This window comes from Carcharhinus amblyrhynchos, chromosome 12 (assembly GCF_965287045.1).
Source record: "Carcharhinus amblyrhynchos chromosome 12, sCarAmb.v2.hapA, whole genome shotgun sequence".
Lineage (NCBI taxonomy): Eukaryota > Metazoa > Chordata > Chondrichthyes > Carcharhiniformes > Carcharhinidae > Carcharhinus > Carcharhinus amblyrhynchos.
Genome location: NC_137335.1, coordinates 75,277,685 through 75,293,989, shown reverse-complemented (window position 1 = coordinate 75,293,989; position 16,305 = coordinate 75,277,685). Strand labels below are relative to the sequence as shown.

General features: G+C 48.2%; 1 protein-coding gene across 1 annotated transcript in view; it reads right to left on the bottom strand.

Annotated features, from left to right (window-relative positions):
- Positions 1-1,331: 1,331 nt before the first annotated feature.
- crim1 (cysteine rich transmembrane BMP regulator 1 (chordin-like)) overlaps positions 1,332-16,305 on the bottom strand; it is a 207,191-nt gene continuing 192,217 nt past the window's right edge. The window contains exons 15-17 of the mRNA XM_080200734.1: positions 13,031-13,159; positions 10,965-11,146; positions 1,332-2,395 (exon numbers count right to left, since the gene is read on the bottom strand). Coding sequence (XP_080056860.1) covers positions 2,213-2,395; positions 10,965-11,146; positions 13,031-13,159 — 494 coding nt within the window. The 3' untranslated portion in view covers positions 1,332-2,212. The remainder of the gene's footprint in view (positions 2,396-10,964; positions 11,147-13,030; positions 13,160-16,305) is intronic.

The window sequence follows — 16,305 nt, the reverse complement described above, 5'->3', positions numbered from 1 at the left end:
CTCCTGAAGCCCTTCTTGTTGGTCCAGCGCTCTACGGATGGTGTCGGCCTTGTAGAAGAGGGCATCCTTCGTGTGTGTGCATGTCCGAGTGCCAGCCCATCCCAAAGGGCAAACTTCACAGAAGAACCTGACCCCGTCCTTGCCTCAACATCCACTTCCCAGCAGAGGAGGGGGGAAGTGATCAGGGAATGACGGCCGAATCAATCCCTCCAGAATCTGCGGCAGACCCCGTAGTGGCAAGTACGGCTTCCTTGTCACCACCCTTTGCGAGAGGGGCTAATTTCAAGCATGGCCTGGGAACTGAGATTGGGACATCTCTGTCCTGTGAGCCAAGCTGTGCATCGTTTGACTCAGCCTCGGGGGGGGGGCACTTTTTATTTCGGCGAGCAGAGCCAGATGCACTCCAAGTGGGACCTGGAAGAGGAAAGCTGCCTTCTGCAGGAGTGGGGAGGGGGCGGATGGGAGAAAAAGACCAACAAATTACAAGCGCACGTAGGGACCAAAAATAAAAAGAAATGCTGCCCAGTGCATAATATCCTCAATGGTTAAACTGCAACAGGAATCAAACAAAGGATTGACACAATAAACTGTACAAGTTAATCAACGACATGCTGGCCGGACAAAAGAAAGACTGACTTTGAAGGAAGATGAAGTTGGAGATTGAAGAGCGTTGGTACTGTATTATGGATAACTGTGAGACCCATCTTTGCGATCTTTTAAAGCCCTTTGTAGGCTGAAATGAGAAGTAGCGAGAGCAGTGCTGAAGCCATCAGCAAAAAGGCACAAAATCTTAGGTAAAATGAGATGCTCTTTCCTTTTGCGAGTCCTGTAAGCCATCAAGCACTAGAATGGAATGCCTGTTAAGCTAATTTTTTTTTTAAACTGGATAAAATCTCTCTAGGATATAAATACATTAAACAGGAAAACATAGAAAATTATATATATGTACAAATACTTTTGTTTTAGCATAATATATATTAACATAAATATTCCTATAATGCTAATGTTTCACAAAGCATAATCTCCTTTTTTTTTTCTGAGCTTCAAAAAAGGTGCTTGAGTAATATATAATTACGAAGCTTCCTACCACGGAAGCAGTCTCTAGTCTGCATACCAGTAAGTACAAAACCCAGTCTTTGCGTTTTTCTCTCTCTCTCTCACAATATCGAGCAGGAACTTTGTCCAACAAAGTTGCTTCCATTTTCCACCTTCTGAAAATCTTAGGAACCCCACCACCCCACCGCCCCCCCCCCAACACCAGAGAGGCTGGTGGTGGCTTTTGGGGAGGTGGGAGGATGGGGGGGGGGGGGGGTGGTGTGCGTGGGGGGGGTAGTGTTGGGGGGCAGGGGAGGGGGAATGGGGGGAAAGCCTGTTGTGGTTGTTCTCATCTCTGGTAGTATCTTTAAATGATCCAGTGCTAATATCATACAAAACGAAACAAAAGAAGGAAGTTTAGGCCGCAGCCTGGTGCTGTCCTTGCCGAGCAACTGGCCATTGCAAAAGCAGCACACGGTACACTTTTAAGATGGCCTCGGTCAACCCACCCTTAACGTCTGCCATGCTCTGAGAAACGAAACAACAGCAACTAAAAACGAAAAGAAAAATCCGCATTGTCTTCTAGGTTTCCGCGCGTACGGGAAACGTTGCCTCTGCGGGTCGGCCTGGGGACGCGTTGACTCTCTTATTTATAAGAGTTTGTACTTGTGGCACACTCTAGCTCGTTCATGCCGAGGGACTCTTTCTTCCCTAGTTTTCAGTGGGTTAGGCATTGTCGTTAATGGGTACAGAGAGTGAGAAAACTTAAAACAAAACAGAAAAGCATCTGCAAAACTCGGAGAGTTGCTGTTTGGTACTCAACCCGAAAGGGCTTTCCTCCCCCACAATGCGTCCTTCTCCTCCCTACGGCTAAATATATTACATGCAGAAAAAAAAAACCCATAGTAACTTTAACTTTGGTGCTAAAGTGTTCTAGAAAACACTTGGTCAAATATCACAAGGAAAAGTGGGAATGATTTTTTTGTTTTCTCTCTGGCACACGGTAGGAGTGAAACGGAGCCCATCCCGTCAAAAGTCTCAGAGCTGTACATGAATTCACCAACCCAATACAGTCCATTAAGCAAGTGCACAATTGTAGCTGTTTTTTTTTTGTGATTTTTTTTGTGTTTTTTTTTGTAGCGGGTAAAGAAAAAGTCTTTCTGCATAGAGAGGTGCCTCACACCGTCTGATAGAAGCTGTCCACTTGTAAGTTGTTTTGCTTTGTGTTTGGCATGCTGTAGAAACCGCTATGTCTGGAGTCCGGGTCCGCCATTCTCAGCATCCTCTGGGAACTGTCCACCTGAACCATGGTTCCTTTCTTACAGTCCACATACACCAGCTGGTTGTTCAGACACGAGGGCTGTGAGAGCAAGCAGGATAAACAAGGCTTAGTTAGAGTCATTCCCAAACCCCTCGTAAATATTATTAAGTGCACCAATTTCCTTAGGGTGCTTATAATTTTTCCATCCGTCACATCTTGTTCACAAATCCTTTCCTTCCTGCTCCGTGTGTATGGTTCCACAGGCACAGAAAGACCAGCTACGCAAAAATCGGAACCCTGCCTCTACTCTGCCCACAGCCACCTTGAGCAGAGGTGGGAATGTGGACTGAAGACCAACCTATTTCAAGGAGGTGGCACAGTGGTTAGCACTGCTGCCTCACAGCGCCAGGGACCTGGGTTCAATTCTGGGCTTGGGTCTCCATCTGTGTGGAGTTTCCATGTTCTCCCCGTATCTGGGCAGTTTTCCTCCAGGTGCTCCTGTTTCCTTCCATAGTCCAAAGATGCAGGTTCGGTGGATTGGCCACAGTAAATTGTCCCTTCATGTCCAAAGATGTATAGGTTAGATGGATTATTCATGGTAAACGTGTGGGGCATTACAGGGATAGGGTGGGGGAATGGGTGAGAGCTGGTGCAGATTCAATGGGCCGAATGGCCTCCTTCTGCACTGCAAGGATTCAATGATTCTATGAGGTGGATTGCCACTTTAAACACTATGATGAGGCGGTGGTTCCTATGGTTATTCAACTTTATTTTGAAAGATTGAGGGACGAATAGGCATGGGTGAGGGCTGTCAGACCCTAAGCTCTGTGCGCTTACCTGGGTGACCCCCGCGATTGGACACCCCACTCCGATCTTCCCTACAAGCCTTTCCCCACCTGGGCCTCCAATACGACCCCCCCCGCCCCCACCCCCATAGGATCACTGGCCACGGGATCTCCTGTGCATCCCCCCCCGCCCCACCCCCGCCCCAGCCAGTGGCACACCAACCATGCCTTGTGTCTCCCACCAACCTGTTGGGAAGCCTAAACTTTGGGTGAGGGGAACAGGTCGGCCATGCCACATGTACGTCGCGGGAAGGAAAACTTGACTTCTGGGATTTCCCCATGCCTTCCCAATACTCCTGCTCCCAAGGGAACGAGTAGGTTAAAATCCTGCGCAGTGCTGTGCGCGTATGGCTATCCCACTATTGGCGTGCCATTGTCATTTTAACCTTGACCCCCGCCTGACCTCCACACATGGATATGGACACCGTCCAGTCGGGCTGTGGGACGGCGACAGGATTGTGTTTTGATATTCCAGTCTATTGTTGTCCCATTTAAGGTCCACCAGCTGAGTTCAGGCTGCAAATTGAACTTGGGGGGGGCGGTGGGGGAGGTGGGGGGGATCTTCTTGCTGAGTGTGACTCACTGCCGTATCTGGTACAGACAGAGGCTGGAAAGGAACCTGCTGCACAGGGTTTTGACTGGCAGGTTTCTTCAAAAAAGAAACGCAGCCATCAGGGTTGAAGCGTGGATTGGTGTTCCAACACCACAACCACCTTGCCCGACTCTGTGCAGGAACTTGCTCGCAAGTCTGAAGTCAGCTTGTCTACAGGCCTAAAGCCCTGAGCCAAGAGGCAAAACCAAAGTGAATAAAGTTTATTTATTAGTGTCACAACAGGCTGACGTTAACACTGCAATGGAGTTAATGCGTAAATCCCCTAGTCGCCAACTGTTCGGGTACACTGAGGCAGAATTTAGCACGGCCTTATGCACCTCTAACCAGCACGTCTTTCGGATTGTGGGAGGAAACCGGAGCACCCGGAGGAAACCCATGCAGACACGGGGAGAACGTGCAGAATCCGCACAGACAGTGACCCGAGCTGGGAATTGAGCCTGGGTCCGCGGCTCAATGAGGCAGAACAAAGAGCATGGCAGCACAGAAACAAATCCTTTGGCCCTCCAAGCCTGCACTGACCATGCTGCCCGACTGAACTAAAACTCCCTACTCTTCTGGAGACCATATCCATCTATTCCCACCAATCAGTGTGCCACTGTGCCGCCCTATTACGCTGGAGGCAGAAATCTGTCTCAGGAAGAAGAGGAAGGGGCTATTGTATCCGATCAGCAGTCTGTTACACACACTGCCTGATATTCAGTTTCACTGAAGACAATTCCTACAACCACTTTTTCAATAAAATGTTAAACATCAACCTCTGGGTTAATGACTGGTTGTGTTTATCTTTTCTTTTTGAGATTGGTGCGTAGCTGTAACAAGCATGACTAATGTGACATTTTGAAATATGATGTCCGCATAATGACACCAGTCACTGAGCTTTTCCGTGCATTTCCATCTCTCTTATTGTCCTTTAAGAAACAAGTTGGTCCCATCAAAACCTGATACTTCTTTCTATCACTCTCTTTAACACATCACCACCTCCTTGGCACTTGATCTATATTTAAACTCACGCAGTGTACTTGTCCAAGAAGGAAGCTCAGCACCACCTCCTTAAGGGCAATTAGGGATGGCCAATAGACGCTGGCCTTGTAAGCAACACTCACATCCCACGAGCGAACAAACCAAATGCTTTCACATGGAACTCATTACTGTTTAATGCCATGAATCTCCTATTGTGTCATTCTTTCTGTTTGCTTGGATTTCTTTCTTTTAAGCTGTGTTCTGTGCGGTAAGGTTTCTGTAAAATAACTCTGACCAATTTTGTGCCATGTCTCCTGACAACTGAACAATTCTTACCGTCGACAATGTACATTTGTATGAGGCCCTTAACGTAGATAAAAAGATCAAAGGCACTCCATAGTGAGGGGAAGGCTGCCCTTCAGCTGTAACACAATGAAAGGGCTTTGATGGTGAGTTGAAGAGGACAGCAGTAAGCACTGAAAGGTTACCCAACGATTGTGATGGAGGGAAGTCTACACAAGCATTGGCTGGGACATGAGATCAGAGAATGTTGGTTTGGGATGGGCCGTGAATGGGCCTGAGGGCAAGGGGATGAGAAGATTGTCTTTCACTCACTGCCTTAATGTGGGGTGGACGCAGATTTGATAGTGACAAAAGAGAACTGGATCTCTAGTTGGAAACAGAAAGCTGTAGGGCCATGGGAATGGGGAGTGGGACTAATTTGTTTAACTCAATGGATGCATTGACTCTTAGTTTCTTTACTCAGAGGGTAGTAAGGGCGTGGAATGCCCTGCCTGCAGCAGTTGTGGACTCGCAACTTTAAGGGCGTTCAAATGGTCAGTGGATAGGCATATGGATAGCATTGGAATAGTTTAGGTTAGGGGGTCATCAGATTGCGTCCACTGGTTGGCGCAACATTGAGGGCCGAAGGGCCTGTACTGCGCTGTAATGTTCTATGTTCTACGTAGTTGGTGCTACATAATATTATAGTGAGCCAATGGAAAACAACCAGTCAGAGGCAATGGGGAAGAGGGATTTAGCGCAGGATGTTGTTGCCAGTTTGGGGACAGGAACAAAGTTGGGAAGGTGCTGGTGTGTCAGTTAATCATCATAGAACAGGCTCGCAGCCATGCTCTCAGATTGGTGGGGTCTGGGATGGCTACCCATCCACAAGTGGCAGGCAGCTTAACTCAGTTGAAAGGCCAATGAAGGCCATTAACCAGAGGCCAGCTGAGCCTCCGACTCTACAGTGCAGAAGGGGGAGCTTTTGGCTCATGGAGTTTGCACCAACTCTCACTGACAGAGTATCTTAGTCAGGCTCACCCCCTGCTCTATCTCCATAACTGCACACATTTACAGTGGCTGATCCATCTAACCTCCACATCTTGGGACACTAAGGGACAATGTTATTTTACAATGGCGAATTCACCTAACTTGCATGTCTTTTGGTCTGTGGGTGGAAACCAGTGCACTCAGAGGAAACGCATGCAGACACGGGCAGAATGTGCAAACTCCACACAGACAGTGACCCGAGGACGGAATTCAACCCCGATCTCTGGCACTGTGAGGCAGGTAGTGCTAACCTGTTGGCCGTTCAACTTCAAGGAACTGCTGACCATCAGGCCACTAACTGGCTAATCAGGCAGAGGTGGCTGTTGAGTTACTGCTCCTATCAATGCGGGGTCGGGACCTGCATTTGATCCCAATGTCCCGACCCCCGAGTGCAGGGAATTTGGCATTCCTGTCAGATAGGCATCAGCAAGTTGGTGAGGAGGACATTGGGGAAGCAAAACCTTGGCATGATGCAAGTGTGGATGAGGATTCTAGAGATGGTGGGGTGGGGGGGGGGGGGGGGGGTGGTGGGTTGGGGGGGTGATGCAGAGTGGAGGGGGGGTGCGGAGGGGGGTGAGGGTGAGTTAGCAGCACAGACAACCAACGTTGATAATGTGAATAAGCCGTCTGGGAGATAGAAATGACACACGGCTTGAAGCTCAACCCAGGACTGAATAGGATGCCATGATTAGGAGGTACGGTGGCACAGTGGTTAGCACTGTGAGGAGACAGCCCATATTAATAACATGAATGGTACCTCTGAGCCTTTTGGAAATTAAAAGTAATTAGCTGGGTAATTGCAGGGCTCGCTGGGAGAGGTGGTGCATTTTATTTCTTTCCTAATAGCATTCTGTACACAAAACATCCATCTTCCATCCCAACTAACCACTAGTGTACTACCCGCTGATGCACAGTCAGAAGTCTCACAACACCAGATTAAAGTCCAAGTGGTTTATTTGGAATCACGAACTTTCGGAGTGCTGCTCTTTCCTTAGGTTCCTACTCTGCCCACCCCAGTCCGACGTCAGCATCTCCACATCACTGATGCACAATCAAAGAATCCCTACAGTGCAGAAGGAGACCATTCAGCCCATTGAGTCTGCATCAACTCTCCAACTGAGCATCCCACCCAGGTCCTATCCCCATAACCCTACATATTTACCCCACTAATCCCCCTAACCCACACTACAGGACAATTTAACCCGGCCAACTCACCTAACCTGAACACTTTTGGAGTGTGGGAGGAAACTGGAGCACCCGGAGGAAACCCACGCAAACATGGGGAGAACGTGCCAGCTCCACACAGACAGTGACCCAAGCTGGGAATCGAACCCGGGTCCCTGGCGCTGTGAGGCAGCCTGTTGGCCCGTCAACTTCAAGGCACTGCAGGCCTTCTGGCCAAGTAAGCCTGGTTTGGAGGGTAGGTCTTATGAGGAAAGGTTGAGGTAGCTGGGGCTTTTGTCTTTAGAGCGGAGGAGGATGAGAGGCGACTTAATAGAGGTTTATAAGATGATGAGGGGGATACACAGAGTGGACGTTCAGAGACTATTTCCTCGGGGGCATAACTATAAGGTTCATGGTGGGAGGGATGTCCGAGGTTGTTTCTTTACTCAGAGAGTGGTTGGGGTGTGGAATGCACTGCCTGCTGTGATAGTGGAGTCGGACGCTTCAGGAACTTTCAAGTGGTTATTGGATAGGCACATGGAGCACAACTGAATGATAAGGAGTGGGATAGCTTGATCTTAGTTTCAGACAAAGCTCGGCACAACATTGAGGGCCGAAGGGCCTGTACTGTGCTGTACTGCTCTATGTTCTAAGTCTCAGATTCTCACTGGGTACGGTCCAGCTTTCCAGTGCATGAGCTCGAGTGACTTTCTGACTCAGAGGCAGCCGTCTTACTAACTTGTGTAAAGCCAATGTACAGTCACTGTGTCTGAGATCAGGTAACACAACCCTGCCCAGGGTTTGAACCTGGGACCTTCCTGCCAGTAGAGTTCAGTGACGGGCAGGCAGTACATTTACTAATGGCTAGGTCAGCAATTAGGACTATTAAAAGCTGTAAGTTGCACGAGGAGTCTGAGTCAGGACTTAGTGGCTATGTTTACACAGGACTGTTTTTAACTTTATGTGGTGTCAGATTGACAGCTTGTATACCATTGGGTGGTAGAAATAAAAGACTTGCATTTATATAGTGCCTTGCAGTGCTTTGTAGCCAATGTAGTATTTAACTGTAGTCACTGGGTAACGTAGGAAACACAGCAACCAATTTGTGCTCAGCAAGATCCCACAAACAGCACAGTGATAATGATCACATAGTCTGTTTTTTATGGTCACAGAATCACTACAGTGCAGAAGGAGGCCATTCTGCCCATCGCGCCTATACCAACAACAATCCCACCCAGGCCCTATCCCCGTAACCCCATGTATTTATGCTGCTAGCCCCTTGAAACCCAGGGTTGATTTAGCATGGCCAATCAACCCAACCTGCACATCCTTGGACTGTGGGAGGAAACCGGAGCACCCAGAGGAAACCCACGCAGACATGGGGAGAACGTGTAAACTCCACACAGACAGTGACCTGGAATTGAACCCGGGTTCCTGGTGCTGTAAGGCTGCAGTGCTAACCACCGAGCCACCTATGATGATGGCTGAGTGATTGATGTTGGCCAGGACACTGGGAATAGGTCCCCTGCTCCTCATCGAAATAGGGCCCAGGGACCTTTTACATCCAACCAAGCAGGACGATGGGGCCTCGGTTTAAAGTCTCATTTGAAAGACAGCACCTCTGACGGAGCAGCACTCTCTCAGTACTGGACTAGAGTGTCAGCCAGAACCTTTGTGCTCAAGTTCTGGATGATATCTTTCACATAAGGTTTGAGCTTTACCATCCATCTCCTTCTAGAATTCTGCACATTTCCACCTTTTCCCCCAGCTACTTATTATCAGCTTTCCTTAAACAGCAAATTACCAAGCACATTCAGGTAATTGGCATGGAGGAGATGTGGAGCTGAATTAACAATGGGAGAGATGCAGTAATTAACCTGTTGTGATTCCGCCACCATCCCCATGTGTTAATTGAGCTCCCTCTCTCAGCGCTCAGTAACGCTTCCCAGTCAATTATTCTAAAGTCAACTGCGTCTTCTGTTTAAGGTATAAATATTTCATTAATCAAAGTCAACAAGTGAGTCGCTAAAGGGGAAATAAACAAATTGGGATGTAATCCTTCTTTTCAAATTAATGTTGGGAAAACATACAATTACTTGAGACGGGACAGAGATCGTCTTACTTTTATTGAAATTTAGAATGGTTACACTTATAATCCTCCTCAAGGTGGTAGGTTGATGACCATGGACTTCCCTTGGGTTGGTCCAGGTTTAAGCTCGGCAAAATACTGCAGTGGTTTGTAGTTCTCTTCTGCAGAATGGCTGACCCACTGGTCATCGGGTGTATTGGAAACATTTACAGGTTGGTAATCTAGCCTATTTGGCCACCTTAGGAAGGTACCTTCTGCAGCCATCAAGTGGGACTTGAACCCAGAGTTTCAGGCCCAGGAATGGGGATGCCACCACTGCACCACAAGATCTCTTCCATTTAAGTTTGCAAATCACACTATAGCATATTACTGATTTGCATTTGGTCTACTGCACCAATCAACACTGAATCACAGAAATATTATGGTGCAGGAGGCCATCTGGCCCATCGTGTCTGTGCCGGCTCTCCACATGAGCACGATGACTTAGTGCGATTCCCCTGCCTTTTCCCCATACCCCTGCATGTGGTTTCTACCGTAGTCGTGATGTGGAGATGCCGGCGTTGGACTGGGGTAAACACAGTAAGAAGTCTCACAACACCAGGTTAGAGTCTAACCAATTTATTTGATAGTAAACTCACCAGCTTTTGGGGTTTGCCCCTTTGTCAGGTGAAGGAGCAAACCCCGAAAGCTTGTGAGTTTACTATCGAATAAATTGGTTGGACTCTAACCCGGTGTTGTGAGACTTCTTACTGTGGTTTCCATCCGCATACTCATCTAATGGGATCCTCCCGAATGCGTCGATTGAACCTGCCTCCATCGCATTTCCAGGCAGTGCATTCCAGACCCGTATCACTCGCTGAGCGAGAAAGGTTTTTCTCACATCACTTTTGTTTCTTTTGCAAATCACTTCCAATCTGAAAACGCTGGCTCTGGAATAACCTGCTGATGACCAGGCAGGTTGGCTGAAGGCTCGCCTTGGAATGTGGCCACAGAGGCTGGTCTACTGGGATATTCTCACCTGCTGGTGATCTCCCCTTGGTTACTTCCTCTTTGAAAGGTGCAAGCTTCCCCTGCTGGGCGACAGTTCCAGGGTCACAGGCCATCCACCAAAAAAAAAGTGCCTATTTTTCACCTTTGAGCTTTCATACTGAGCGGCAGCTTAGCATTGACACCACAGCTGAGCCCAACTCCACACTCACTCGCTGTCAAGGCAAGCACACATTCCTGGGATGGAAGCATGACTGGAAAGGCCAGCATTTATTGCACATCCCAAATTGCATGTCGCAATTTAATACAACTTAAATGGCAGGCTATTTGAGGGTGGTTAAGAGTCAACCACTTTTCTGTGGGTCTAGAATTACATCTGGCCAGACTGGGAAAGGATGGCAGGTTTCATCTCTTGAAGGGCTCGAGTGAACCAGATGGTTTTAATAACAGTCTGGTAATTTGATGATCATCATTACTGAGAATAGCATTTAATTCTGCACTTACTCATTAATTGAACTGGGTAACTGATCTGAATATTCTGAAGCTGTACAACGTGCTGGAAGGGTAGATGTTTCTGAGATTTATTCACACTGTGGAAAAAAAAACTCTCCCACCCACTTTAACTTACGCAGATTTAAGAACAAGCTCAGGCTGATGAATTTGTCGATGAGATCGTACCTTTGTAGGAGTCCTGTAACAGGGCACCGGGATCCACTGCTTCTTCTGGTTGACCAGTAACAGAGCTATGACTAGAATGAGAGCGATCATAATGGGCAGTGCCACCCAGGCCACAGAGTGCATAGCAGAGTCTTCATTGTACCGGGGATAGTCTCCACCTATTGCGTTAACACGGAGGTTCTCTGTCGGGGAAAAAAAACCACAAGGTCTTAGTAGAGGGGGTGACACAAAGGACACTGAGGCGGAGAACATTCAACAGCCTAGCCCAGGGCAGAGGTGATACATGCTCCATGCTGACCTCCTCCTTCTCCTTTAGATATCATGTCCTCTTTGGTAACCATGGATCTCCCCTGGATTGATCCATGATAATGCAGTTACCTTCTCCAGTATCTGTGACCAGAAAGTTTCCACTCTTATTGGATTGACAATCCAACCTGTTTGGCCACATTATGAGCACACCTTCCAGTCCTTCATTGGGATCTGAACCCAGACCTTCTGGTGTCCCTCTCTCTGAGCCATAAGACCTTTGCTCAATACTGGCATTACTATGTTATATTTAAATGCTAGCTAATTTATCTTACATTTGCCATTCTGCTTCTATACTGTTTCCCTGACTGTAACATTTAGAAGCAAAGAGCTGATGTTAAATTTGTACGGAGCCCACCTATTCAGTTCTGGTTTCCATCTTACAGACACGGTAACCCTGCATGAAGAGATTTACAAGGTTGGTACCACAACAGGAAAGGCTGGGTTTTTTTGTTCTGGAAGAAACAAAGCTTGCTTGAGTTCAATATGATTCTGAAGTAGTTAGACAGGATGAATATGGAGAGAATGTTATATTTGTGCAGGAGACGAGAACTAGGGGTCCATAAATATATGATCGTCATCAATAGTTTAAGCTTACTTATTAGTGTCAGAAATAGGCTTTCATTAACACTGCAGTGAAGTTATTGTGAAAATCCCCTAGTGACCACACTCTGGTGCCTGTTCGGGTATCACTGAGGGAGAATTTAGCATAGTCAACACACCTAAATAACACAGCTTTCGGACTTTGGGAGAAAACTGGAACAACTGGAGGAAACCCACGCAGACACAGGGAGAATGTACAGATCCACACAATCAGTGTCCCAAGCCGGGAATCCGAACCCGGGTCCCAGGCGCTGTGGGACAGCAGTGTCATCAAAGCAACTGCCTTAGTTAGACAAAAGACATACGGAGAGAATGTTCCCATTTGTGCAGGAGACCAGAACTAAGGGCCATAAATATAAGATAATCACCAATAAATCCAATGAGGAGGAACTTCTTTACCTGGAGATTGTAGAACGTGTTACCTCATGGAATAACTAAGGCAGATGGTACAAGTGCACATAAGGGGAAGTGAATTAAGTACTCGAGGGAGAAATGAATGGAAGAGTCTGTTGCTAGGATGAGCTGAGGTGAAATTGTATACCCTAATGCTAAAGGAAATCAGACAGAGTGTACGGTCTGCTATCGCTCGTTATTCAATCCCGCCCAAGTTGAACATTCTGGCAGCTGCCAGGGGAACGACAGATTTACGAAATGAATAAGTCTTTTATCTATTGAGCCAGAGGAACTGTAAAAGGTGGAGATGCCTGTATCATGAGGACGCCTGCTTTAATCTCAGAAATAGCTGCTGACTCACGATTTATAAAGTTCACAGTTGTACAATGGATTGTGTCTTCCATAGCTCTATCTCCCGGGAACTGCTGACAAAGAGGCACTGAATGATAAAGGGCATTGCATTACTGGCTTATTGAGCAGACCGCGATTCCCAAATCCTCTTGGATGCTGGCGAATTTCTCGCAAGATAAATAAATCACAACCTTGCTTCACAAATTATTACCCACATTATCGCACGGTCAACTCAGTCAGATGTTTCAGAAGGAACAATTTTCCATCACGACGCCTCTTTCAACATTTGTTAAGACGAAAAAGTCATCCTCAATTATTAACCCTCTCCTGCGAACGTTGACTCCCCGTGCCGGGGCGCAGGTTTAACCTCCTGCCTTCCCCTCCCCTTCCTGTGCGGCTGGGGTGAAACTTACCGTCGTCCCGAAGGTGCGCAGGGATTTCGTTTCCGCTGGGCGTTGGCCAGAATGGTGCTTCCACTTCGATCTCCCCCCTCTGGTCAAACTTTTCGATGGGGACGTTGGTGGGCTCAGGCACATTTAGGTCTAAAGGGAGAGTGAACAAAGCGGAGTAAGAACATAAGAACATAAGAAATAGGAGCAGGAGTAGGCCATCCAGCCCCTCGAGCCTGCCCTGCCATTCAATAAGATCATGGCTGATCTGTCGTGGCTCAGTTCCACTTTCCCGCTCTCTCCCCATAACCCTTAATCCCCTCTCTTATCAAAAACCCATCAACCCGCGTCTTAAAAATATTTAGCGAGGCAGCCTCCACCACTTCAACGGGCAGAGAATTCCAGAGATTCACCACCCTTTGAGTGAAGAAGTTCCTCCTCAACTCCGTTCTAAACCGCCCCCCCTTTATCTTGAGGTTGTGCCCCCTAGTCCTACTGTCCTTTCTGAGCAGGAAGAGTCTCTCCACCTCTATCCTATCCATCCCATTCACCATCTTATACGTCTCAATGAGATCTCCCCTCATTCTTCTAAACTCTAACGAGTACAAGCCTAGTTTATTCAGCCTCTCCTCACAGCTCAACCCCCTCAACTCCGGTATCAGCCTAGTAAACCTCCTCTGCACTCCCTCCAAGGCCAAAATATCCTTGCGTAAGTACGGCGACCAAAACTGCACACAGTACTCCAGCTGCGGCCTCACCAATGCCCTATACAGCCGCAGCAAGACCTCCCTACTTTTATATTCAATCCCCCTCGCGATGAAGGCCAGCATCCCATTCGCCTTCCTGACCACCTGCTGCACCTGCAGGCTGGGTTTTTGCGACTCATGCACAAGGACCCCGAGGTCCCTCTGCACCGTCGCCTGCTGCAGTTTTTCGCCCCGTAAGTAATAATCCTTCCTACCATTATTCCTACCAAAGTGGACCACCTCGCACTTGCCAACATTAAATTCCATTTGCCACTTCCTGGCCCATTCGCCCAGCCTATCTAGATCCTGACAAGGCGAATTACTGTGGCCGTCTTGTGAGTGACCAGGGTTGGCCTGTATTTGCCGGGACGTACCCGGGCACGCGGCACGGAATTAATCCACAGGCTGGATTTTATAGTCACCTGCTGGCTTCTCTGAAAACAGGGGGGTGGCAATCCAATTCAGCACCTGGCTTGCTCTAATCTGTCTCCCAATGGGGGGCTGGGGTGAAGGATTTTCACAGTAACTTCACTGCAGTGTTAATGTAAGCCTACTTACGATTAAAGTTTATTTATCAGTGTTGCAAATAGGCTTACATTAACACTGCAATGAAGTTACTGCAAAACTCCCCTAGTGGCCACACTCCGGCGCCCGTTTGGGTACACTGAGGGAGAATTTAGCACGGCCGACGCACCTAACCAGCACACCTTTCGGACTGCGGGAGGAAACTGGATGAAACCCATGCAGACACGGGGAAAACATGCAAACTCTACACAGATAGTGACCTAGGCGGGGAATCGAGCCCGGGTCCCCGGCGCTGTGAGGCAGCACTGTTAACCCCTGTGACACCGTGCCACCCCAGTAATAAGTAAACTTTACTTGTTGGATTGCCCAGCTGCCCGCCCACCCATCGGGCCTATTCAGGTTCATAAACGGCCTGTTAAATGCCCCAGCTGTAGTCCCAGCAATGGCCAGCGCCTCAATCTGGCGCTGCTGCCACTACAGAGCTGTCAGATTGGACAGCAGCTCTCCTAAGGCGGAGCCTCCCCTCCCAGACAGGGTGGAGTCTGGACCTTAGCCAATTAACTTGATTGCGAGACAGCCGGCTTTTTGGTGGTAGGTTCTGGATTGACTTTTTGGTTGGGAATGATGGGGATGGGGAACGGGAAAGGGAACATGGAGCGCTGTAAGATCCAACCTTATGTTATATTCCAACACGTTGGCACTGAAAAGCAAACTGCTCGGTGCACTTGGACACAGGTAGGTCAGACCAGGTAAGGATGGCAGATTTCCTTCTCTACAGGACATGAGTGAGCCGGATGGATTTTCTCCGACAGTCAATGATAGTTCCACAGTTACCATTACTAGTTACACGACTAGTTCTCAATTGCAGGGGTGGGATTCTCTGGCCACTCTTGTTCCAAAACCGGAAAATCCTGCCTGAGGTCAATGGATCTTTTGCACGGTCTGCCCACCACCCCCTACCTCAACCCCCCCCTCCCCACCCCCGCCCACTACAATTCCTGTGGCGGGCGAGACGGGAGAATCCCCCCCTCCCAGACATTTTATTAACTGAAATTCCACCAACCACCATAGTGGGATTTGAAACCCAGCCCCAGGGCATCAGCCTGGGCCTTCGGATTAGTAATGTCCAGTGACATTACTATGACACCACCAGCTCCCCCTTGTAAAAGATTCCAAGCTGTTTCAGAGTTGTATTATCCAACAAAAATTGACGCGGAGATATTAGGATTGGTGACAGAGGGGGGAAAGATGGAAAGGTTTCGGAAGGAAACTGCGGCAGCCGAAGACACTGCTGCCAATGATGGTGCAATGAAACCTAACCATTGGCACTATAGCTCCTCACACTAACTCATCGTGGCCTGGCAGGCAGAGTGTCAAGTGACCACAAAAGCTTCTTCAAGATTTGTCTCATTCTGTCCCTAACTTTGTAGATCCCGTCAGTAAGACAGTGGCCCAGTCTGAGACGCAGGTCACTGAATCACACCTTCCAGTCTCCGCCATAACTAGACTGACACATCTTCCCCAGTTTGAAGCTTTAAAGGGCAACTACACCCCCAGACACCTCTGCACCTGCCTCCTGGAGATGAAATCATGTGTTACATCACCAAGGTCCTGAGGAGACCATACAGAAGTTGCGCAGATAGATAAAGAGGGGAAGAAAGATTGATCAGAACTGCAGGTCATGAACTGATTGACCAGTGAGAATATATTGGTTTTGCTTTCAAATTCTGAGTGTGTGGCCTACTTGAAGATGAAGGTCAATGAGGTGAAATGATGCTGATGAGTATTAGTAACAAACGGAGGTAACATTTCACTGCCAATGAAGGTTGAGGGTTGATGGGGGAGGGGACGAGAATGTGTGTTTTTGGGGTGAGGGTTTATTGGGAGGTACAGTATATATTGTTGGGGGTGAGGGTTGATGGGGGAGTACAGTGTGTTGCTGGGGTGGGTTGATGGGGGGTACAGTGTGTGTTGTTGGGGGTGAGGGTTGATGGGGGTACAGTGTGTGTTGTTGGGGGTGAGGGTTGA